This window comes from Salmo salar, chromosome 07 (genome assembly GCF_965601325.2).
Source record: "Salmo salar chromosome 07, fSalSal1, whole genome shotgun sequence".
Classification (NCBI taxonomy): Eukaryota; Metazoa; Chordata; class Actinopteri; order Salmoniformes; family Salmonidae; genus Salmo; species Salmo salar.
Window position 1 is genome coordinate 18,692,169 of NC_138297.1, and position 25,462 is coordinate 18,717,630.

The window sequence follows — 25,462 nt, forward strand, 5'->3', positions numbered from 1 at the left end:
TTATGTAAATAAGGTATTTCTGTTTTTTATTTGGAATACATTTGCAAAAAAAAATAAAAAAAAGTGTTTATTTTGTCATTATGGGGTATTGTGTGTAGATTGATGAGGAAAACAAATAATTTAATACATTTTAGAATAAGGCTGTAACCCAACAACATTTTGAAAACATCAAAGGGTCTGAATAATTTCCTAATGCACTGCATTACTTTTAAAATGCATCCTTCCTTCCTCGAAGTAATCACTGATCTGATATGCCATAAAACCCATGCAGTAATGCCAGATTAGGGATTACTTCAAGGAAGCCTGGAAGGAAAGATGCATTTTAAGTGTACAGTCATGGCCAAAAGTTTTGAAAATGACAAATATTAATTTACAGAAAGTCTGCTGCCTCAGTTTGTATGATGGCAATTTGCATATACTCCAGAATGTTATGAAGAGTGATCAGATGGATTGCAATTCATTTTTGCCATTACATTTTTGCCTCTTTGCCATGCAAATTAACTGAATCCCCAAAAAACATTTCCACTGCATTTCAGCCCTGCCACAAAAGGACCAGCTGACATCATGTCAGTGATTCTCTCGTGAACACAGGTGTGAGTGAGCTTCAAAAGGAGGGTGGTTTTCGGAATCATTGTTCATCCTCTGTTAATCACGGTTACCTGTGCTTTGCACAAAAAGGGCTTCACAGGCAAGGATATTGCTGCCAGTAAGATTGCACCTAAATCAACCATTTATCGGATCATCAAGAACTTCAAGGAGAGCAGTTCAATTGTTGTGAAGAAGGCTTCAGGGCGGCCAAGTAAGTCCAGCAAGCGCCAGGACCATCTCCTAAAGTTGATTCAGCTGCGGGATCAGGGCACCACCAGTACAGAGCTTGCTCAGGAATGGCAGCAGGCAGGTGTGAGTGCATCTACATGCACAGTGAGGCGAAGACTTTTGGAGGATGGCCTGGTGTCAAGAAGGGCAGCAAAGAAGCCACTTCTCTCCAGGAAAAACATCAGGGACAGACTGATATTCTGCAAAAGGTACAGGGATTGGACTGCTGAGGACTGAGGTAAAGTCATTTTCTGTGATGAATCCCCTTTCTGATCGTTTGGGGCATCCGGAAAAAAGCTTGTCCGGAGAAGACAAGGTGAGGGCTACCATCAGTCCTGTGTCATGCCAACAGTAAAGCATCCTGAGACCATTCATGTGTGGGGTTGCTTCTCAGCCAAGGGAGTGGGCTCACTCAGAATTTTGCCTAAGAACACAGCCATGAATAAAGAATGGTACCAACACATCCTCTGAGAGCAACTTCTCCCAACCATCCAGGAACAGTTTGGTGACAAACAATGCCTTTTCCAGCATGATGGAGCACCTTGCCAGAAGGCAAAAGTGATAACTAAGTGACTCGGGGAACAAAACATTTATATTTTGGGTCCATGGCCAGGAAACTCCCCAGACCTTAATCCCATTGAGAATTTGTGGTCAATCCTCAAGAGGAGGGTGGACAAACAAAACCCCACAAATTCTGACAAACTCCAAGCATTGATTATGCAAGAATGGGCTGCCATCAGTCAGGATGTGGCCCAGAACTTAATTGACAGCATGCCAGGGCGAATTGCAGAGGTCTTGAAAAAGAAGGGTCAACACTGCAAATATTGACTCTTTGCATCAACTTCATGTAATTGTCAATAAAAGCCTTTGACACTTATGAAATGCTTGTAATTATACTTCAGTATTCCATAGTAACATCTGACAAAAATATCTAAAAACACTGAGGCAGCAGACTTTGTGAAAATTAATATTTGTGTCATTCTCAAAACTTTTGGCCACGACTGTACAAACAGTGCCTATCACCTTTAAATCACTTTCCCTCTGTCTATAGTCGATCCTACTGGATTTAGTACACTGGGTCCTTGTAACTGAGATATCAGAGATATCTCTGCGATGGCAGGGGCATACCATGGAAATATCACTAGCAGCCAGAACCCGAGAGCGACAACACAGCTCTCTTACGCTCTCTCAAGTGACAGGGGTGACATTTCTCTCCCTGACAGGGTCCCTGTTGTCTGGCAGATAGTCAAGCGAGACCATTTACAGCAAACGATTGGGTCATATACAACTCAAAGTCAAGCGAAACCATGTACAGTAAACTGTTGGGTCCTTTACAAATTTAAGTCAAGCGAGACCATTTACAGTAAACTGTTGGGACATATACAAATCTAACTCTAGCAGGACCATTCACAGTAAACTGTTGGGACATATACAAATCTAACTCTACCAGGACCATTTACAGTAAACTGTTGGGACATATACAAATCTACACCGAACACAATTATAAATGCAACATGTAAAGTGTTGGTCCCATGTTTCATGACCTGAAACAAAATACTTATTTCTCTAAAATGTTGTGCACAAATATGTTTATATCCCTTTTAGTGAGCATTTCTCCTTTCCCAAGATAATCCATCCACCTGACAGGTGTGGCATATCAAGAAGCTGATTACACAGCATGATAATTACACAGGTTCACCTTCTGCTGGGGACAATAAAAGGTCACTAAAATCTGCAGTTTTGTCACACAACTCAATGCCACAGATGTCTTAAGTTGAGGGAGCGTGCAATTGACATGCTGACGGCAGGACTCTCCACCAGAGCTGTTGCCAAATAATTGAATGTTAATTTCTCTACCAAAAGCTGCCTCCAACATTGCTTTAGAGAATATTGCAGTACGTTCAACCGGCAGACCACGTGCATGGTGTCGTGTGAGTGAGCGGTTTGCTGATGCCAATGTTGTGAACAGAGTGCCCCATGGTGGCGGTGGAGTTACGGTATGGGCAGGCATGAGCTATGGACAACAAACAATTGCATTTTATCGATGGCAATTTGAATGCACAGAGATACCGTGACAAGATCCTGAGGCCCGTTGTCAACCCATTCATCTGCTGCCATCACCTCATGTTTCAGAATGATAATGTCGCAAGGATCTGTACACAATTCCTGGAAGCTGAAAATGTCCCAGTTCCTCCATGGCCTGCATACTCACCAGACATGTCACCCATTGAGCATGTTTGGGATGCTCTGAATCAACGTGTACGACAGCATGTTCCAGTATAAGTCAAGTGAGACCATTTACAGCAAACTGTTGGGTCATGTACAAATCTAACTCAAGTAGGACCATTTACTTTTCTTTTTTATTGTGTTTATTTCTTTTTTACTTCAGTTTATTTTAGTAAATACTTTAACACTTTTCTTTTCTTAAAACTGCATTGTTGGTTAAGGGCTTGTAAGTAAGCATTTCACTGTAAGGTCTACACCTGTTGTATTCGGCACATGTGACAAATACAATTTTATTTGATTTGATTTACTGCAAACTGTTGGATCATATACAAATATATGCACAGCTATCACATAGTCCTGACCTACATCAAATATTGAATGCAAATAAGCATCATTGTTCCCACATAAAATACCTAAGCTAATTCTTCATTCTTTATTTGGATCCCCTTTAGCTATTGCCTTATCTCACTGTGACTCCCTGTTTATATAAAGGTTAAATCAAAATAAAATAAATAAAGCTGACGACAAGCTCTACGCAGAAGCAAGATTCGGAGTGTCGTTTACCGGTATTTAATGTCGTTTACCGGTATTTAACGTGGTTTTTTACTACCTGAAAATTGAGACAGGCCGTGGAGGCGGTGTTGCCACTTGGTTCTATAGGCTATTCATCAAATTAGCCTATTTTGCATTGATAACCAAATGTAATCTCAGCTAATTGTTCAAACAGTAAACCAAACAACAAGAATTCACCCAAAAATATATTTTGTATAACAGTAATAACTACTGATTACAGGCTAAAATGGTAGAACCTGCTGTAGCCACCTAGCAATCCATGTGCTTTTTTTCTTGTGAACAAAACATGACGTTCTATTTTTAGCTGATATGGGAAAGAATACACAAGCAGCATATCAAACTGGGATAATGTTTTAGGTTACACCGGCAAGTATAAGAATATCTGCCAGGGCATATTTAAAAAAATATATAAATCAGATTATTTCACATGGCGATGTGGGAAGCTAAAAAGGCTAGCTGGCTTGCTATGTTTTTAGCCAGGCTAAGGCTAGCCCAAAGGCCGGCAGATGGCGATATTGAACTGATATTGATGGTTTCATTTTACCGTCCAAACACATTGTATGTAGCCGTAAATACACTCATATCCCCCGTGGACCGGTTTGTACCTAAAACATTATCTATTCAGGCTGCAAAGGTGTCAATTTCCTACTGATGGCAAGAAGGCAGAGAAAACGTGGAAAATACACATACTTGCTTTATGAAACACCATTTGGCTAATGCTACTTCCTGATGTTGTGCCCTGTGTTCAGCCAAGGGTAAACAACAGACTGCTGCAAATTGATTGGCTGAAAGCAATAGGCAACATCCGGGAATAGCATTCCTAGGCATTAGCCACTTTAGCATGGTGGTGGAAAATGGTGTTTCATAAAGAAAGTATGCATATTTTCCCAGTTTTCTTCAGTCATCTCACTATTAAATATAGTTAAGGAGGAAGTCGACACCTTTGCAGCCTGAATGGAGAATGTTTTAGGTACAAAGCGGTCCGCAGGGGATACGAGTGTAATGCCGGCATAATACAATGTGTTCGGACTGTAAAATGGGAACGACTCAATATCGCCCTCTGCTGGCCTTTGGGCTAGGCTAAAGCCAGCTAGCCAGGCTGCCAGCTAGCTCCTACTTGCAAGGGAAGGCAACTCTTCACAAAATGAAAAGACCTTTAGGAGACTGCTAATCTTCCTGGGGTCCAAAGAGCAAATATTACGTTACTACGCTCGTGAAATAGGAGGTCTTTGAAATAGGTATTATGGGAACAGAAAATAAGTCTCTGACAAATATGATATATGCAGTCTTTTCAAATTATATCAATATACAAATTCTAAGTAATGCCTTGAGAACAACCCTACCCAATTCACTGCCTTCTGTTGGATGGACTGCATTTCTAAGGGGAATCATATCTTCAGTCACTAACCCAGGAGAAACATTTGACAGCTTGGGCTGCTTCAGGCTGGCTTTTCCACTAGCATGCCAGGATCAAATGAGCGTCTGTCCACCTGTAATAATTGGACACTGGAGCACTAAAACTCACATTTGGAGAAGACTCTCTGGCCCTGTGCTAATGCACAAGTTCATTACATTCAGGACAGCGTGAGCTCCCGCAGCACTTCCAGCGTTTCCTTTGTTTGCTCTGCCTGTGACTGGGCTCCCGAGTGGCGCGGCAGTCTAAGGCACTGCATCTCAGTGCAAGAGGCATCACTACAGTCCCTGGTTCGAAACCAGGCTGTATCACATCCGGCTGTGATTGGGAGTCCCATAGGGTGGCGCACAATTGGCCCAGCGTTGTCCAGGTTTGGCCGGGGTTGGCAGTCATTGTAAATACGAATTTGATCTTAACTGACTTGCCTAGTTGAATAAAGGTTAAATAAAAAATTATTAAATATTTAATGGGAGTTCATTTATGTGTTACATAAACACTTGTGACAGAGTAATAAGAGAAAAGGCAGTTTCCCTGGGTCCATGACAGATGCAGGTTACAAAGCTACTATGATCCAGACAGTAGAAAAGGGAGTGAGGGGCTTCGAAGGGGACTGAATGAAGATTAACATTTGTCAGAATAACGTGGGTTGGAAGGATTTGGCAAAGGAAGGTTCAATGATGCTTCAATGGCACAAGTTAACTGTTTTATTTGGAGGGTTATATTACTGTAGAGCCCAGAAGTGTTACACTAGATCAATGTCAAGTCCATTGTATGATACATCAGCATTTTAACAAAGTCAGCAATGGTAACAAAGCAAGATAAGGCCAACGATTACAAAAGCCAAGTTAAGACACACACACACACACACTCTTAATCATGTGCACTGTCTCTGCCAACTAAATGACAAATAAATGAATACATTCACAGCCTCTTTTTCACACTACGCAGCTTGTGAAGGAGGTGATGGCCCACCTGTAGAAGTAGGAGCAGCCTCTCACTGTGTTGTGCGTGAAGTGTTCTTGGCTCTTCTCGTTCCCAAAGTCCTCCAGGGGGTCTGACCACAACAGGTCACACATGGGCCCGTACGCAGGGGGCTCTTTGAATCTGTCTAACTACAGAGACAGAGGTACACAGAGTTAGGAGAGACAATGTCAATCAGTCGGGAAAATGTCTTATCTATGCGGAAACAGAGTCAGTTTAGCTTCCTCAATAAGTTGGTGTAGTGATACCTACTGTATGGGAAAGGGAAAATGACTTGAAGCGGATCTTGAGTTGACAATTCGTCTTGCTACATTGAACTGTGGTTACAGTAAAACTTCGAATGAAATCCCGAGTTCAAGAACATTGGGAAACGGCAGCACTGCATTTTGGCAGTTATGCCTTCATCAGAGCATGTTACAGTACAACAGTTGGTAGGGTCTCACATCTGTGTGTGAAAGAAACCCACAACGTGTAATTGGATGGACTGGATGACAATTTGTGCCTTTTATGAGTATGAAACATGAATAGATATTTTCAATCTTGACTATACTAATACCTCCTCCTGGGAAATGGAATGAAAAGCTACAAATTAAAGTGATCATCCAAAAGCTCATGACAGTCATTTCTCAGAGAATGTATATACCAGGGCTGGAATAAATTCCATTTAAATTCAAGTCAATTCAGAAAGTAAACCAAATTCAAATCTTTGCAATTTGAGTTGGAATATCATTGTACTTCCTGAATTGACTGGAATTTAAATGGACTTGACCCCAAGCCTGGTACAGTATATACTGTAGCATAATGGACACTTCAATAGTGTAGATTTTATTACAGAGACCATCTGATTGCAGCCACAAAATCCAATTGTCGTTATTGAATTTGAGAAAAAGCAGGATCCAACTATTCAAAAGGTTTAATCAGAGGGCCAGATTGCAAATCTCTGTTAGTTTGGGGCATTGCTTGAGAGGGAGGTAGTCCATGTTGTGTTATCAAGGTCATTCTTTTCTAAATAAATATTTCAAGAGAAATTGTAAAGACTACTTCCTTGAACAGCAAAAAGGAGAAATTAAACAGGTTTTAACCAAGGTCTGTGTAAACCTAATTGATGTGCCTTTCACATAATAAAATCCACTTGAATGAATGTTTGTTACAAGGGAAAATGCATGATCCTTCTTATACTGAACATCCATTACACTTTAATGAAACATGGACATGACTTGTTAAAAACCATACAGTGGCAAGAAAAAGTATGTGAACCCTTTGGAATTACCCGGATTTCTGCATAAATTTGTCATACAATTTGATCTGATCTTCATCTTAGTCACAACAATAGACAAACACAGTGTGCTTAAACTAATAACACACAAATGATTGTATTTTTCTTGTCTATATTGAATACATCACTTAAACAATGACAGTGTAGGTTGGAAAAACTATGTGAACCCCTAGGCTAATTACTTTTCCAAAAGCTAATTGGAGTCAGGAGTCAGCTAACCTGGAGTTCAATCAATGAGACGAGATTGGAGATGTTAAAAAAAACACTCACAAAATTTGAGTTTGCTATTCACAAGAAGCATTGCCTGATGAACCATGCCTCGAACAAAAGAGATCTCCGAAGACCTAAGATTAAGAATTGTTGACTTGCATAAAGCTGGAAAGGGTTACAAAAGTATCTCTAAAAGCCTTGATGTTCATCAGTCCACGGTAAGACAAATTGTCTATAAATGGAGAAAGTTCACCACTGTTGCTACTCTCCCTAGGAGTGGCCGTCCTGCAAAGATGACTGCAAGAGCACAGTGCAGAATGCTCAATGAGGTTAAGAAGAACCCTAGAGTGTCAGCTAAAGACTTACAGAAATCTCTGGAACATGCTAACATCTCTGTTGACGAGTCTACAATACGTAAAACACTAAACAAGAATGGTGTTCATGGGAGGACACCATGGAAGGAGCCACTGCTGTCCAAAAAAAAACATTGCTGCACGTCTGAAGTTCGCAAAAGAGCACCTTGTTGTTCCACAGCGCTACTGGTAAAATATTGTGTGGACAGATAAAACTAAAGTTGAGTTGTTTGGAAGGAACACACAACACTATGTGTGGAGAAAAAAAGGCACAGCACACCAACATCAAAACCTCATCCCAACTGTAAAGTATGGTGGAGGGAGCATCATGGTTTGGGGCTGCTTTGCTGCCTCAGGGCATGGACAGCTTGCTATCATCGACATAAAAATGAATTCCCAAGTTTATCAAGACATTTTGCAGGAGAATGTAAGGATATCTGTCCATCAATTGAAGATCAACACAAGTTGGGTTATGCAACAGGACAACAACCCAAAAACACGAGAATCAACAACAGAATGGCTTCAATAGAAGAAAATATGCCTTCTGGAGTGGTCCAGTCAGAGTCCTGACCTCGACCCGATTTAAAATGCTGTGGCATGACCTGGAGAGCGGTTCACATCAGACATTCTAAGAATATTGCTGAACTGAAACAGTTTTGTAAAGAGGAATGTTCCAAAATTCCTCCTGACCGTTGTGCAGGTCTGATTCGCAACTACAGAAAACATTTGGTTGAGTTTATTGCTGCCAAAGGAGGGTCAACCAGTTATTAAATCCAAGGGTTCACATACTTTTTCCACCCTGCACTGTGAATGTTTACACGGTGTGTTCAATAAAGACATGAAAACGTGTTATTAGTTTAAGCAGACTGTGTTTGTCTATTGTTGTGACTTAGACTTCATTTTATGACCAATTTATGCAGAAATCCAGTTAATTCCAAAGGGTTCACATACTTTTTCTTGCCACTATACATGTGATATATTCATACACTATAGAAACAATTCAATATCCCAAGTATTCATGATTTTAAGGTAAAAAGAGGAGATCATTCCGAATGTAGTAGTCTGTGTAAAATGTACCAAAGTCGGCACAAATTAAAAGCATATTGCATTGGGCTTTGTCATGCAAGGAATGTAGTTTGGGAAATCACGTACTTTCCTGATGTCGTCGAGGTTTGAGATTTCTGGGGAAAGTCCTCCGTGTACACACAGGAACTGCTGGTTCATAAGGGCGGCCAGGGGAAGGCAGTCGAAGGCGTCCATACACTCATCGTACACCCGCTCCGAATACTTAATTCTACCTGTCAGGGTGGAAATAGGGCGAGGACTGAAGAGTGTTGCCAGGCCAAACACCCCTAGCTCTTACACACTAGGGCAGTGTGCTGGGCCTGGGTCGGAAAGTTAAAACAAAGTGTCAGAAAACATCCAAAAGACATAAAAAAACTCTAACTCTGCCCTTGGTATTTTGGTTATACTCTAAGCCTGAATCCAACAGCAATAGCCCTGACATATGTAAATACATATCAAGGAGAGAGCAAGAATCTGATTTCATACTATGCCAAGAAGCACTTTTCCGCGTGAACATTTGAAAGTCAAGCGTCATGTTCAATGTAAAATGCTTCAGAAAGAAAAACTCAAAACCACACTTACATTCCTGCTTAAATGTGAAATACTCTGTTAAATGTCTACATTCGTGGTTCCCACGGAGCAAAAATAGTGTTTTGGGGTATAGGATCTTTAAGGCCCACAAGTACAGCACACACTGGAAGACAATAACAAAGACATAGGAAATGAATTAGCATATTTTCAGAGAACATATACAATACACAATGACTAATAGGAGTCTCAGATGTACGAAAGCAAAAGCATCAACCACTTCCTTCTTTAACTTAAAGGATTATGCAAAACGCATCATACTGTGACACTTTCTGTATTTTGAAAGTTCTACAGTGCATTTGGAAAGTATTCAGACCCCTTGACTTTTTTCACATTTTGTTACATTACAGCCTTATTTAAAACCGATTACATTGTTTTTTCCCTCATCAACCTACACACAATACCCCAGAATGACGAAGCAAAAACATTTTTTTTGTGCAAATTTGGGCTCTGTCAGGTTGGATGGGTATCTCTCTGTACTTTGCTCCGTTCATCTTTCCCTCGATCCTGACTAGTCTCCCAGTCCCTGCCACTGAAAAACATCCATACAGCATGATGCTGTCGGTGCCAGGTTTGCTCAAGACGTGAAGCTTGGCATTTAGGCCAAAGAGTTCAATCTTGGTTTCATCAGACCAGAGAATCTTGATTCTCATGGTCTGAGAGTCTTTAGGGGCCTTCTAGAAAACTCCAAGCGGGCTGACGTGCCTTTTACTGAGGAGTAGCTTTCGTCTGGCCACTCTACCATAAATGCCTGATTGGTGGAGTGCTGCAGAGATGGTTGTCTGTCTGGAAGAGTTCCTCCACAGAGGAACTCTGGAGCTCTGTCCGGTTCTTGGTCACCTCCCTGACTAAGGCCCTTCTCCTCTGATTGCTCAGTTTGGCCAGATGGCCCGCTCTAGGAAGAGTCTTGGTGGTTCCAAGTTTCTTCCATTTAAGAATGATAGAGGCCACTGTGTTCTTGGGGACCTTCAATGCTGCATACATTTTTTGGTACCCTTCCCCAGATCTGTCCTTGACACAATCCTGTCTCAGAGCTCTTTGTACAATTCCTTCGACCTCATGGCTTGTTTTTTGCTCTGAGATGCACTGTCAACTGTGGGACCTTATATAGACAGTTGTGTGCCTTTCTAAATCATGTCCAATCAATTGAATTTACCACAGGTGGACTCCAATCAAGTTGGAACATCTCAAGGATGATCAATGGAAACAGGATGCACCTGAGCTCAATTTTGACTCTCATAGCGAAGGGTCTGAATACTTATGTAAATAAATAAATAAAAATATTGATATACATTTGCAAAAAAAAAAAAAAAAAAACAGTTTTCGCTTTGTCAGTATGCGGTATTGTATGTAGATTGATGGGGATTTGTTTTAATTTAATCCATTTTAGAATAAGGCTGTAACGTAACAAAATGTGGAAAAAGGGAAGGGGGCTGAATACTTTCCGAATGCACTGTATATCTTGAAAACTTGATTGTTGACATGCAAAACATTTTGGGACTGTTTCAACAATGGACTAATGAAACAAATACCAAAAGATAGTTTTTGAGTGGTATTTTCCTTGAATGTTCTTAGAACAGGTGAAACACTTACTTCAATACTGAAATATCCTCTGTCGACGTAGTCGCCCAAGAAAAGGTAGCGCGTGCTAGCCGGTGACCCTCCTACTTCAAACAGCTTCATCAGGTCAAAGAACTGGCCATGGATGTCTCCACAAACTACAGGGAACACACAGAGGAGGAAATAGTCAGAAACAAACAAAGACGTCATACAACTCGACTTTCACATTCTAAACATTTTCTTTGTCTTCTTTAAAAGTGCAGCTTTTCTGTGCGGTAAAAAAATATGAATATGAATTTTAATATCCATTTCTTATTACACTTTTGTTTGTGGTATCATAATTCATGTACATAGACCCAGGACAAAAAGAGGGCATTGTGACAATTGTTCCTCCTAATACATAAATACCATCATGACATTTATCATGATCATAAACCATCCTCCGAAGCCAAGTGGCACAATAGCTTTTATTTACGGGGGCAATTATGTGTTAATATATACCCAGTTCCAATACACAATGCAACTGCTACTCTCACATAACAAACAGAAAGGTTAAAACTGAAAGCATGTTTCATACAATTAGCCTGGAGAGGATTTGCAAGTGCGAAGTGTCTTGTGTTTCTGTACTGTATGTCGCCAGCCAATTGAACCTGGGCCAACTGGTACAAAAATGTGTTGTCTCGCCTGCATCCCTTCATAATACATGCATCATGCATAAAACATGTGAACTGAGACACTATGTGTTGTATTACACAGTGAGTTTTGCTTTGCATAAACAATGTAAGCAGGCCCAGGGCAGAATCCCACTCGAGAGACCCTCTGACCAATAACTAGCCTCCACCACAAATCAACATGACCAAACCAACTATTATATTCTACTTTTTACATCATATATTAGCATGAGAGATATGACTTTGTCAGACCAAATATGTTGTTTCAAGAATGCTTCTTTTTTTCTAGACAAATGCAACACCTTCCCAAAATGTTGAACCCTACTCAAACCAAGAAGGACCACTGTAATGTAAAGGGAGATACAGCAAGACTGGCTATCAACGAACAAACAAACAAACATGGGGACAAATAAGGTCCATACTATTTCTGTTACAGTGGATTTTAGAGTGGCCTAACATTTTACGTCACAGTAAAATTCTTATTGTATGATTAGTATGAGAGTCAGTCTTCAATAACCCAATAACCTTTTGAATTTGCCATTTTATTCTTACAAGCATCTATGGAAACACTGATGTGCATTGATATCCCATTGATGTACATTGATATCCCATTATTAGCGAGGTGGTATCATGAGATAACATGAAAAATGTATCAATAAAGCTGTCCTTCAGCCATAGATCCTGTCAAAAACATTCTCAGACTCTGAGTGGCATCTTTAGTAGAATAGAATGTCTCACTACGACATGTGTCACTTCCTGTGCTTTCTGCTCATAGAACACCACTCACTGAAATCTATGAAAGGAACGTCATTTGTACAGCCTATTATTGCTAAGGAACAAAATTCTGCTATTATTATGTTATTATGGAGGAACAAAATGTATCCCAATGCCTGTATAGTTCTCAACTCTACAGTGTTGTTGTTGTCCGCAATTGTATGGCAATGTGCATTATCATTGTACTGTACACTCCACTCCCTCCCCTCCTTCATAACAGAGGGACTTTGGCACATTTCTTTCCTTTGACGTTAGTCACATCCCCACCCCACCTATCCATTAATCACTACAGTCAACAACCTAACATGACCCACATTGTGACTGGGCTGACTCAATCTCTCCATGAAATCAGGGATTACCATTTGCCACTCAGTGAAATAGGATCGGTTTTCCCATTGCTCCTCTGACCCCGTTCACCACTGCTCCCCAGAGAGCCAAGGAGCCACAGGCCACAGAGCCTTCAGACATTTGTCACCCGCTGGCCACACACTGTAATCGCTGGTACTGCGATTAAAGAACCCAGACCAGTCCTACCTAGTCATTCCTTTGCAATGCAGTGACCCGTGTTGAATGTCACATCCAGCTGCAAGTCAGAACCTTCATGACCAGCCAATCAGAGTTTATATTATTATACAAAGAATTCCCTGATTGATTTATTCTGAGTGTGTGTGCTATTCACAAATATTGGTAGACAATTCCCTCTCCATTTTTCTAACCTAACATTTTAGTGAGGAAATGTTCAACAACATTAACATTCATGTTAACAATTGATACACTGATACTCAGTAGCAAAAGATAACGTCAGCCATCTACTCTGGCTCAAACACAGTTGCTAAAGCACTGATAGGCCTACTAATTTGGTCCCTGGCAATGAATATCAACACCATCCTTTGCAAACGCTATCCACTTATTTGTTTACACGTGTCTTTAAGCCTGTATCTAATGACAGAGTAAACTCGTAGCAATATCTTGAAGACAGTTCCAATTATCATATGTTGGATGACTGCATTGGAAAGTAATTAGCTCGAGTTACAAGCCCCTCGAGACACGAGGAAGAGAAGAGAGAATCTGTTCTCCGCATATGCATTGTAAACTCTCATTTTGTAATTTTATCTTTGAAGAATCCCACTCTTTTCAAATGGTTTCAATTCTGGATTTAGACTTAGGTTTAGACTCAAAGGGTTCTCATTTGTAATGTGCTCCCTTCCCCTCCCAAAATCAACTGTTGGTTGGGTCACACTTTATTTGGATAGTCTGGATAGTCCACCTGCAGATCTACAGATGGTCATACAACCAACAAACTATCTGTTGATAAGCAACTGCTTGCTAAAGTTACATTTAGGGTTAGAATAAGGGTTAGGGCTATAATTCAGTTTAGGATAAGGAATAAGGTTAGGGTTAAAGCTGGGGTTAGCAGATAGTTGAAATGTTACTGATAGTCTGTAGAGCATCTACAGATGGACTATCCAAATAAAGTGTTACCGTAGGTTACAAATGATATTCCATTCAAATAGTCTATTCATGCTGTCTGAGAAGCAGCTCATCGTGCAAAGTGGATTTCCATTCTCGCTTACTACAAAAAAAATGTGGATATTTGTAAGGAATTATAGAAAGTAAAAATCCCTCTCATTCATAGCTTATTGGTCTCTGGGGTGTTTTCAGCCGGCACGGTACAGACCACGATCACCATTATATTGCATTTTGTAACCTACAGCTCGATTGTAAGCAATATTATAACTGTAAATCAATGCAAGCAAAGTCTATATGATGGACTTGCGATAGCACATACTAAAGAATCAAAACCTTGTCTGGTGAATTAGTTTCGGGTCAATGAAGAATGAATGTACACCAGAACAAAACCAGCCAGGTCCCCCGTGATACAAGTCAGTATTCAACATCCATCCATGTCTGAGGACTTTGGGAAATGACGTGGAAACTGGCCACAAGGGGAAAGAGTGAGTGCTGTTACCTTCAAGTAGGTTTCGATTTTGCTAGGGTGTTGTGGATGTGGATGGGCGTAAGCGTCGGCAAGGGTTGCATGTTCGAATCCAGCGATAGAACATTTGTATTTGTTCAAATTTCGCACTTAATGCCTAAACTCAACCTTAAACACTTCGAAATTTGCCGTTTGGAAGAACATCCAAATTTGATGTTTGAGAAACATGGATGAACGTTGCAGCCCAAATATTGTTCTGTCAAAAAAGCTGGGATACAGTCTATTCAAATGTCTTATTCAACGTCACACTGTTACAAGACATAACATGAGAATAACAAACAATCCAAGAACACAAGGAACATGATGAAGCAACAAACGGTTACACTAAACGTTCCAGCCCTAGGGATGTGCTCTCTCTCGCTCTGTGTGTGGGTGGATCTGGACAAAACCCACCTTTATGTTTCTCTGTGATAACGCCATGGTGACAGAAGTGGCCGTGGGGTCACACTGGAATAGAGTGACCTAGGGGTCAAGAAGACGATATGACGCATGGCCAGCCAAGCCAGGCCGTGGTGAGTTCTAATCAGCTGTACACACTGGATAGTAGGCAGTAAGGCCGTATTCATATCAGATACAATGGCTTTCCTCTGTCCTTTGTTATAACACAGCACACACATGCAGGCAAGCACATACAGACGCATGCACGGACACAGGCAATCACCAGTCACGACAAGGCCCACGTAAGATGAGCAGGTGGGAGTACATTATCTCAAGTGAGATAGATTTTGTTCTCACCATCCATCGCCCCGCGCTACTGTGCGAGACTGATCAAAACCATATCGCCAGTCAGGCGGCAGCAGCTAGTATGTGCGTGGGTGGCTGACTTACACAAGCCAGCTCTGCCCGATAACCTACACAGGCCACTCCAGAGGCAAGCTCATTGAGTTGGTGAGATGTGCCGAGTTCAAACCCGGAGTGAAATAGTAGTGCATATAGGAGTGCAGCTTGCAAATCCGTTCCGTATTCATATGCTGTATGTGACAGACCGGGATGTGAAGGTCTGGGAGATGAAGGCTCTTTTCTCTCGTTGGTTGTAAAGTTAAGTCATTAGTGCAGTGTGTGTCTGGAAAAGAAGAACGTAGCTACAGGTTGTGCTGAATGGTACAGCAGTGAGCTGTGTCGGGAGCATTTTGGGCCTGATGGACACAGCCAGGAAGTGTGTGTTGGTCGCCCAAGACGCATCACAAAGACAGAAGAGACGGGAGAATGAGGTGCAGAGTGAGTGAGTGAGTGAGTGAGTGAGTGAGTGAGTGAGTGAGTGAATGAATGAGTGAGTGAGTGAGAGAAACAATGGCTTCTTTTCAACAGAAAATCTGGCCTTGTGAGGCACTCAGTGTGTGTGTGTGTGTGTGTGTGTGTGTGTGTGGTGTGTGTGTGCGCACTTGTGCGTGTGCAAGTGTGTGTGTATCATTGCCGGAGAACAGGACTGTTGAGTAGGAGAGGGGTGGGTGTAGAAGTGGCTCATCTTAACTCCTACCCCCTGGCTCTACAGGCTGATTCACAACCAACACACCACCAAGCCTTTTCTCTGACTCGCCATTCTGCTTCACAACCAATCACATACAACTGATTTCTCTGGAAGATAACAAATGATGAATTGCAGCTCCAGGCTTTTTGTCTTTACTATGGAATGAGAGGTATGGATTGCATACTATCTGCAGAGAATGAGATAGGGGCCACACATACAGCATTATGGAGCTATCAAGCATATTCTATGAGCACAATCAAAAAAACACAATCATAGAATGACAGAATTAAAAGGAACAACCACAATGGCATGATGACACCAACTTGTGTGCTATGACAAAAGTAACGTTCTCAACTGATCTGCTACCACTGTGATTTAAAGTGGAACTGACAAAATATGACACCATAGAACGTGGATGACATATAGTAAGGCATTTGTGAAAATTCTATAGCAACAGCTGGAAAGCTTCAGTGCGTTGGGTCAATTAATAGACACTGCAGTAAATAAAACCAAATAAAAACGTCTGTCCTGTCCAGCACTGGAGTGTGCGCAGACCGGTACGCCATAGCCAATCAGAGCTCCAGTTGGCCTATACGCACATAAGCCACACACGGGCCTGCGATCATTCGCTTTTAACTGGACTGTGTGTTTACAGGCAGCAGTGCGACTTTAGAGCATGAGAACGCATTCGCCAAAAAATACACCTTAATGCATTTCTGCAAATACCACGGAAGTCCTCTTACATTTGGGAACTTCACAATCCTATTGATCAAACAACCACGAAAAGGTAGGCTCTCTTCCCCTCAGTTGCCAATGCATATCATCAACAACTAATGCTAGCCAGAGCGGGATGGGCTCAAATCTAACGAGGGAACATCGGATAAACCCTCTCAAACTTGTTCAACTAGTTGGCAGTCAAAATTCCACTGATAAACAACGGGGAATAGTAGCCTGCACGTCCTTCTGCAGCTTGCCTGTCGATGCATGTTTGTCCCAACCCACGGTTAGACAATTGAATGGGAACTTGCCTGCACGCCCAACACATTTGATTGGCAACTAAGAGATATGCTAACTGTGGATAACACTCGTTCAAGTTCAGCATTGCTAGCTAGCAAAGCGATTCACATTCCTTGCTAGTTCACCAAATGAAACCGGCAGCATCTATAGCTGTAGCCAACGGAAAACGATATGAGGTGGAACAGTTGGTCACTCACCTACCCCTCCAATGACATCCTCCCAGCAGCTAGCTAACGGTAGGCTCCTTGTTTTTAGTTTGCTAAGTAAATAGACGGCTACATAAATATACTGAACAAAAATGTAAACGCAACATTTTCAAAGATTTTACTGAGTTACAGTTTATATAAGGAAATCAGTCAATTGAAATAAATTCATTAGGCCCTAATCTATGGATTTCACATGTCTGGGAATACAGATATGCATCTGTTGGTAACAGATACCTTAAATAATCTGGTGTGACCACTATTCGATTCCTGCAGCACGACACATCTCCTTCATATAGAGTTGATCAGGCTGTTGATTGTGGCCTGTGGAATGTTGTCCCACTCCTCTTCAATGGCTGTGTGAAGTTACTGGATATTAGCCGGAACTGGAACACGCTGTTGTACTCGTCAATTCAACCATCCCAAACATGCTCAATGGGTGACATGTCTGGTGACTATGTAGGCCATGGAAGAACTGGGGACATTTTCAGCTTCCAGGAATTGTGTACAGATCCTTGCGATATTATCATTCTGAAACATGAGGTGATTGCGACGGATGAACAGCACGACAATGGGCCGGATCTCGCCACGGTATCTCAAATTGCCATCGATAAAATTCAATTGTGATCGTTGTCTGTAGTTTATGCATGCCCATGCCATAACCACACCGCCACCATGGGGCACTCTGTTCACAGCGTTGTCATCACCAAACCGCTCGCCCACATAACGCCATACTGCTGTGTTTGTGTGGCAGGTGTTTGTGTGGCAGCCAAATTCTCTAAAACGACGTTGGAGGCAGTTTATGCTAGAGAAATTAACGTTCAGTTATCTGGAAACTGCTCTGGTGGATATTGCTGCAGTCAGCATGCCAATTGCACGCTCCCTCAACTTGACATCGGTGGCATTGTGTTATGTGACAAAATTTGATGTGCAAATTTTAGTGGCCTTTTATTGTCCCCAGCACAAGGTGCACCTGTGTAATGATCATGCTGTTTAATCAGCTTCTTTAAATGCCACAACTGTCAGGTGGATGGATTATCTTGGCAAATGAGAAATGTTCACTAATAGGGATGTAAACAAATGTGTGCACAAAATTTGAGAGAAATAAGCTTTTTGTTCGCATGGAACATTTCTGGGATCTTTTATTTCAGCTCATGAAACATGGGACCAACACTTTACATTATACTTTATATTTTTGTTCAGTGTAGATACGCTAGCCCAGGGCTGTCAATCTCAAACAGCACACGGACCATCTTAAAAAAAAATATGAATTCTCGGGTCAGACAATTTTTTTCCCCCCCAACTGCTACCCAAACTGGCCATTGTTTTATTAAGAAAATACGGCCCTTTATAATGTCCACTTATGTACATAGGATGCTGTATATATCATTTTAACATATTAAAGAAAATATTTGTCCAACCTTTACTGCTATGCTTGCAGAGGTGCATAATATGCTGCAACCCTTACTCATTCAAGGTTATTTATTTGTATTATTCTACATTGTAGAATAATTGTGAAGACAAACTATGAAATCATGTAGTAACCAAAAAAAGTGTTAAACAAATCAAAATATATTTTATATTTGAGGTTCTTTAAAGTTGCCACCCTTTGCCTTGATGACAGCTTTGCACACTCTAGGCATTCTCTCAACCAGCTTCATGAGGTAGTCACCTGGAATGTATTGCAATTAACAGGTGTGCCTTGTTAAAAGTGAATTTGTGGAATTTCTTTCCTTCTTAATGCGTTTGAGCCAAACAGTTGTGTTGTGACAAGGAAGAGGAGTATACAGAAGATAGCCCTATTTGGTAAAAGAGTAAGTCCATATTATGGCAAGAACAGCTCAAATAAGCAAAGAGAAATTACTGTCCATCATTACATTTACATTACATTTTAGTCATTTAGCAGACACTCTTATCCAGAGCGACTTACAGTAGTGAATGCATACATTTCATACATTTTTTTCTCCGTACTGGGGGACCATCATTATTTTAAGACATGACATACGGAACATTTCAAGAACTGAACGTTTCTTCAAGTGCAGTCGCAAAAAACATTGAGCTCTATGATGAAACTGTCTCTCATGAGGAACACCACAGGAATGGAAGACCCAGAGTTACCTCTGCTGCAGAGGATAAGTTCATTAGAGGTAGCAACCTCAGAAATTGCAGCCCAAATAAATGCTTCACAGAGTTCAAGTAACAGATATATCTCAACATCAACTGCTCAGAGGAAACTGTGTGAATCAGGCTTTCATGGTCGAATTTCTGCAAAGAAACCACTCCTAAAGGACACCAATAATAAGAAGACACTTGCTTGGGCCAAGAAACACGAGCAATGGACATTAGACCGGTCGAAATTTGTCCTTTGGTCTGGATTTCAAATTGGAGATTTTAGGTTCCAACCGCCGTGTCTTTGTGAGATGCGGTGTGGGTGAATGGATGATCTCCGCATGTGTAGTTCCCACAGTGAAGCATAGAGGAGGAGGTGTGATGGTGCTTTGCTGGTGACACTGTCTGATTTATTTAGAATTCAAGGCACACTTAACCAGCATGGCTTCCACTGCATTCTGCAGTGATATGCAGTCACATCTGGTTTGGGCTTAGTGGGACTATCACTGTTTTTCAACAGGACAATGACCCAACACAGGCTGTGTAAGGGCTATTTTACCAAGGAGAGTGATGAGTGCTGCATCAGGTGACCTGGCCTCCACAATCCCCCGACCTCAACCAAATTGAGATGGTTTGGGATGAGTCAGACCGCAGAGTGATGGAAAAGCAGCCAACAAGTGCTCAGCATATGTGGGAACTCTCAAGACTGTTGGAAAAGCATTCCAGGTGAAGCTGGTTGAGAGAATGCCAAGAGTGTGCAAAGCTGTCAAAGGCAACGGGGTAGCTATTTGAAGAATCTCAAATAAAATGTATTTTGATTTGTTTAACACTTTTTTGCTTACTACATGATTCCATATGTGCTATCAGTTTTGAGGTCTTCACTATTATTCTAAAATGTAGAAAATAGTTAAAATAAAGAAAAACCCTTGAATGAGTAGGTGTTCTAAAACCTTTGACCGGTAGTGAATATATATCTTTTGCGCTGTATGGATCACCGGTGCGGTTGAATGCAGCATTGCTGTAAGGTGCACTCAAAATATATTATGCTACTGCTCAAATGTTGCGGTAATAGGCCTAGATGTTTCTGTTTTACATGGTGTTTGTTGCAGGTTTAGTTTTTTGGTTATAAATGGTCAGGCTTTAAAAACCGACTGCAACATTTTAGTAGCCTAGCTCAGACTGTGGCATGTGTCTGTACGCTTTCTCTCCGCTGTTACCGGGACACACGGAAGCAGCGCAATTGAAGTTGAATTCAACAATGTGAGCGCATCTGTCTGTACTTCGTTAAAGTAGCTGACTCAAATGTTGACTCGTTTATACTCACTTCTGTGTCCTATTCGGCACATGGGCCTTGTGTTTGACACATGTGCAATAGCCTATTAGCCACGTTATGACTGACTTGTGATCATTACCCTTGCTAGTTTGATTGTATTGACATTCCCAGCCTTAGTTATAGTTGTCCGTTTTGAAACTGTAACTGCATTCTGAATGGGTTGTGGCAGCAAACAATGTACAAGGCCAGCTGAGATTTACAACCTGACAGCAATATTTTTGGACTACCAAGAAATGTATTGGTAGTCCAAAATGATGACCTGGCGGCAGGTAGCCTAGTGGTTAGAGCGTTGGACTAGTAACCAAAAGGTTGCAAGATCGAATCCCAAAGCTGACAAGGTAAAAATCTGTTAACGGCTGTTAACCCACTGTTCCTAGGGCATCATTGAAAATAAGAATTTGTTCGTAACTGACTTGCCTAGTTAAATAAAGGTAAAATAAAAAAATTGGTGAGTTATGAATCATGCATTGAACTGCATCCATCTATTCTGCCAACAATGCCTTACTGTAATTCATGGAATTTTGAGTAAAATATAATCCATTTTTAAAACCTCTTAAAAAGTTGGTTTTGAAGCATAATCTGGGAATTTTATGTTTTTGACTGATATTATGATTGTCTGTTTGTTTCGTATCCGGAATGTAGTTAACACTGTCAGTTCTACTTTAATGAGATGTACACAAACAGACACCATTTTGTTATAACACAACACCTAACACATAGCAACCACTGCCCTTCGCTCCCTTATTATCTAATAAGTGAAAACCTCGCATGGCACTATGATTTGCGATTGTGGCAGAGACAGTGGAGACATTTTTTTACATTACATTGTGCAACACTCAGCCACAAATAGAGAGACAGCAGCACAGCGTCTACAGATGTAGGGTCTTAATTTGAACCAGTTTGCTTCAGCAGGAAAATAATCCTACAGCAACAGGAAATGTGAAATATTATGTGGAATATAATGAATGGACTTTTTTTTTATAGGGGTTGATACATTTTTAGGGCAAATGAAGTCTGACAATATTAACTGGAAATTACAAACTTTAGAAGCCTTTTTAAACCTCCAATACACTACAAGTTTGCACTTCCTGTTGTGCAGGGAAATGTTCAGCAACAAGAGTGATCAAATTAAGATCTTACATCTGTAGGCACCTTGCCATCTTCCATCATCACCTTAATAAGGCAATGGGTTTGAGACACATAATATTATGGGTTTGTTATATGCAAGAAAATGGGTTTGAGTCAAATTAAATTAGTTACATTTGTCACTTGCGCCGAATACAAGAGTTGTAGACTTTACAGTGAAATGCTTACTTACGAGCCCTTTCCCAACAATGCAGAAATATAAAATAGTAACACAAAATAACAATAATAAGACTATATACAAGGAGTAATGGTACTGAGTCAATGTGCAGGGTTACGAGGTAGTTGAGGTAATATGTACATGTAGGTATGGGTAAGAGTGACTAGGCAATCAGGATAGATAATAAACAGAGTAGCAGCAGCAGCATATGAAGAGTGAAAGTGTGTCTGTGTGAGTGGTGTCAATATCCATATGTGTGTGTTAGGTGAGTGTATGAAGTGTGTATGTTGGGAGAGTCAGTGTAGTGTGTGTGGGTAGAGTCCAGTGGGTGTGCATAGAGCTGGTGCAAGAGAGTCAGTGCAAATAAAAGGGGTCAATGCAAATAGTCAGGGTGGCCATTTGATTAACTGTTCAGAAGTCTTATGGCTTGGGGGTAGAAAGAAGCTGTTCAGGAGCCTTTTGGTACCAGACTTGGCGCTCCAGTACCGATTGCCGCGTGGAAACAGATGGAGCAGTCTATGACTTCAGTGGCTGGAGTCATAGACAAATTTTTGGGTCCTTCCTCTGACACCACCTGGTACAGAGGTCCTGGATAGCAGGGAGCTCGGCCCCAGTGTTGTACATGGCTGTGCATCAATATCCGCAACGTTGTGCACAATATTTTACTGAATGTTTTTGGAATGTTATTATCCTAATGTTATATAAAAACCCTAGCTTATGTACCAGTTTGCTGGGATGGCAATGTAAGATCATGGTTTTGAGCATCATGTAAGTAGCTGCGTCTACCAGCCCGTCAGCCGTACCCAAGCTAATGCCTTGGCTTTAGCTTAAAGGGCTAACACATCTTTCCTGTGCACCAGAGACCCGGATTCAAACCCAGTCAGTCACATTTAGATTAGCCAGGGCCAAACGGTAGAATAATGACTTCTGGTGCGGGGACTAGAGAGACAGAGAATATCTGATGTGTTTCCTTGAAGGCTGCACAATAGTAGCCTTGTAAGTACCAGACTGATTACTGCTGAATGTAAGCTCGCGAGACTTCCAGATGGTTGTACGATGTTAGCACAATGGAGTCTAAAACAAAACATATGGATGAAGGCCATTTATCTTTGGACTCTTCCTGGAAGTGCTCTATTGCCATTAGTTCCTAGGACTGGCCCTCTGCCTCTTATTAAACCAATATCAAAGAAGCTCATTAAGAAGTCTAATTGGGGTATTACTGAGACACTTGACTTAAGGGAGTGAAAGAGAACAATAGGTTTGCATCTATACATATGGACCAGCACATCTCCTGACCATTTCTTATCAAAGTGTCAAATCTCCCAAAAAGGACAGGTCATATAAAAATGACAAATGATTCAACAAAAACAACAAACTTAAAAATCAACTAAGGTTTAGTGTATCTCCTAACAAATGTTTAGGAATCATATTGAAGTTCAATACATTTCAATGGCTCACACAATATGCTTTATGAAATATACCCTCTATTAATCTTCCTCGAGGGCAAAAACGTTGATCTCGTGTGTGTCAGAGTAATTGACCTTTTCAAGTCTGTATGTACCAGAAGGGCATTTGAACACAGTGACGCCTTGGTTGGTCAGACTGAACGAGTTTAATTGACTCTTGGCCCTGTGCTTGTTATATCGTTCTGGTGTTCGGCAGCAGAGCCCACGCACGTCCCTGAAAGCCCGGCGGTATCTGACGTACTCAGGGGATGTGGGAAAAGGTAGAAGGTTGGGTAAGGGCTCCCCAGAGAGAGGGAGGGAGGGATAACATCCAATCAAACCTGCATTGCAGTATTTAGGCTACAGTTATTTTCCCCATGATACTGTAACATCACAGTATGACTTTGGGTACTGTAAAACTCAGCGACCACACAACCCAGATTATTGTGAAACAGACACAAATTACTTATTGCAGGCTGTCACGTTGTATGAAGGATTGAAGACAGGCGCAGGAATACGTAATAGGGGGTTTTAATACTCCACACAAAAATACAACATGCCATGAAAGGCACGGGGCCGAAGCCCAAAACAAACACGTATTTGTTGTCCTGAATCTGCGCAACTCTGCCAGGACCTAGGATCAAGTGAGACACTAAAGTGTTTTAGTACTATATCTCTTGACACAATGATGAAAATAATCATGGCCTCTAAAACTTCAAGCTGCATACTGGACCCTATTCCAACTAAACTACTTAAAGAGCTGCTTCCTGTGCTTGGCCCTCCTATGTTGAACATAATAAACGGCTCTCTATCCACCGGATGTGTACCAAACTCACTAAAAGTGGCAGTAATAAAGCCTCTCTTGAAAAAGCCGAATCTTGATCCAGAAATTATAAAAAACTATCGGCCTATATCGAATCTTCCATTCCTCAACATTTTTTGAAAAAGCTGTTGCGCAGCAACTCACTGCCTTCCTGAAGACAAACAATGTATACGAAATGCTTCAGTCTGGTTTTAGAGCCCATCATAGCACTGAGACTGCACTTGTGAAGGTGGTAAATGACCTTTTAATGGCGTCAGACTGAGGCTCTGCATCTGTCCTCGTGCTCCTAGACCTTAGTGCTGCGTTTGATACCATCGATCACCACATTCTTTTGGAGAGATTGGAAACCCAAATTGGTCTACACGGACAAGTTCTGGCCTGGTTTAGATCTTATCTGTCGGAAAGATATCAGTTTGTCTCTGTGAATGGTTTGTCCTCTGACAAATCAACTGTACATTTCGGTGTTCCTCAAGGTTCCGTTTTAGGACCACTATTGTTTTCACTATATATTTTACCTCTTGGGGATGTCATTTGAAAACATGTTAACTTTCACTGCTATGCGGATGACACACAGCTGTACATTTCAATTAAACATGGTGAAGCCCAAAAATTGCCCTCGCTAGAAGCCTGTGTTTCAGACATAAGGAAGTGGATGGCTGCAAACGTTCTACTTTTAAACTCAGACAAAACAGAGATGCTTGTTCTAGGTCCCAAGAAACAAAGAGATCTTCTGTTGAATCTGACAATTAATCTTGATGGTTGTACAGTCAGCTCAAATAAAACTGAAGGACCTCGGCGTTACTCTGGACCCTGATCTCTCTTTTGACGAACATATCAAGACTGTTTGGAAGTGTACTTCACCAGACTGCCAAGAACCTTGCCCTCATCCAGGCCAAGGTGGTGAGACATGGTAATGATGACACCATACGCCTTGTTGATCTCTGCACCAGACAGGATGCTCTTGCCAGCGTACTTGGGGTCCAACATGTACGCTGCGATGTGTATGGGCTTCAGGCAGAAGTCTTAACGCTTTTTGATGTATTTCAGAACTGCAGTTTCCTCTGCTTGGAGCAACAGTGAAGTGGGCAGGGCAGTATGGATTTCTTCTCTTACATCCAGCAAATTAGTAGATAAAGCATGATTGGTTGGAGGGCTGTATGCTGGGCGAAGAACATTCAGAAATCTCTTCCAATACACATTGCCTGTGAGCATCCGAGGTGAACCAGTTGCAATCACAGCTCGAGCAAGACATTCATCA

At 41.3% G+C, this 25,462-nt stretch overlaps 1 protein-coding gene across 4 annotated transcripts in view; it reads right to left on the reverse strand.

The window, feature by feature from the left end:
* Positions 1-25,462, reverse strand: part of LOC106608629 (protein phosphatase 3 catalytic subunit alpha) — a 138,164-nt gene that overhangs the window by 44,241 nt on the left and 68,461 nt on the right. For all 4 annotated transcript variants that reach the window (XM_014206697.3, XM_014206695.3, XM_014206696.3 and 1 more), the window contains exons 3-6: positions 11,096-11,220; positions 9,497-9,608; positions 9,002-9,147; positions 6,002-6,141 (exon numbers count right to left, since the gene is read on the reverse strand). In XM_014206697.3, the coding sequence (XP_014062172.1) occupies positions 6,002-6,141; positions 9,002-9,147; positions 9,497-9,608; positions 11,096-11,220 (523 nt within the window). The remainder of the gene's footprint in view (positions 1-6,001; positions 6,142-9,001; positions 9,148-9,496; positions 9,609-11,095; positions 11,221-25,462) is intronic.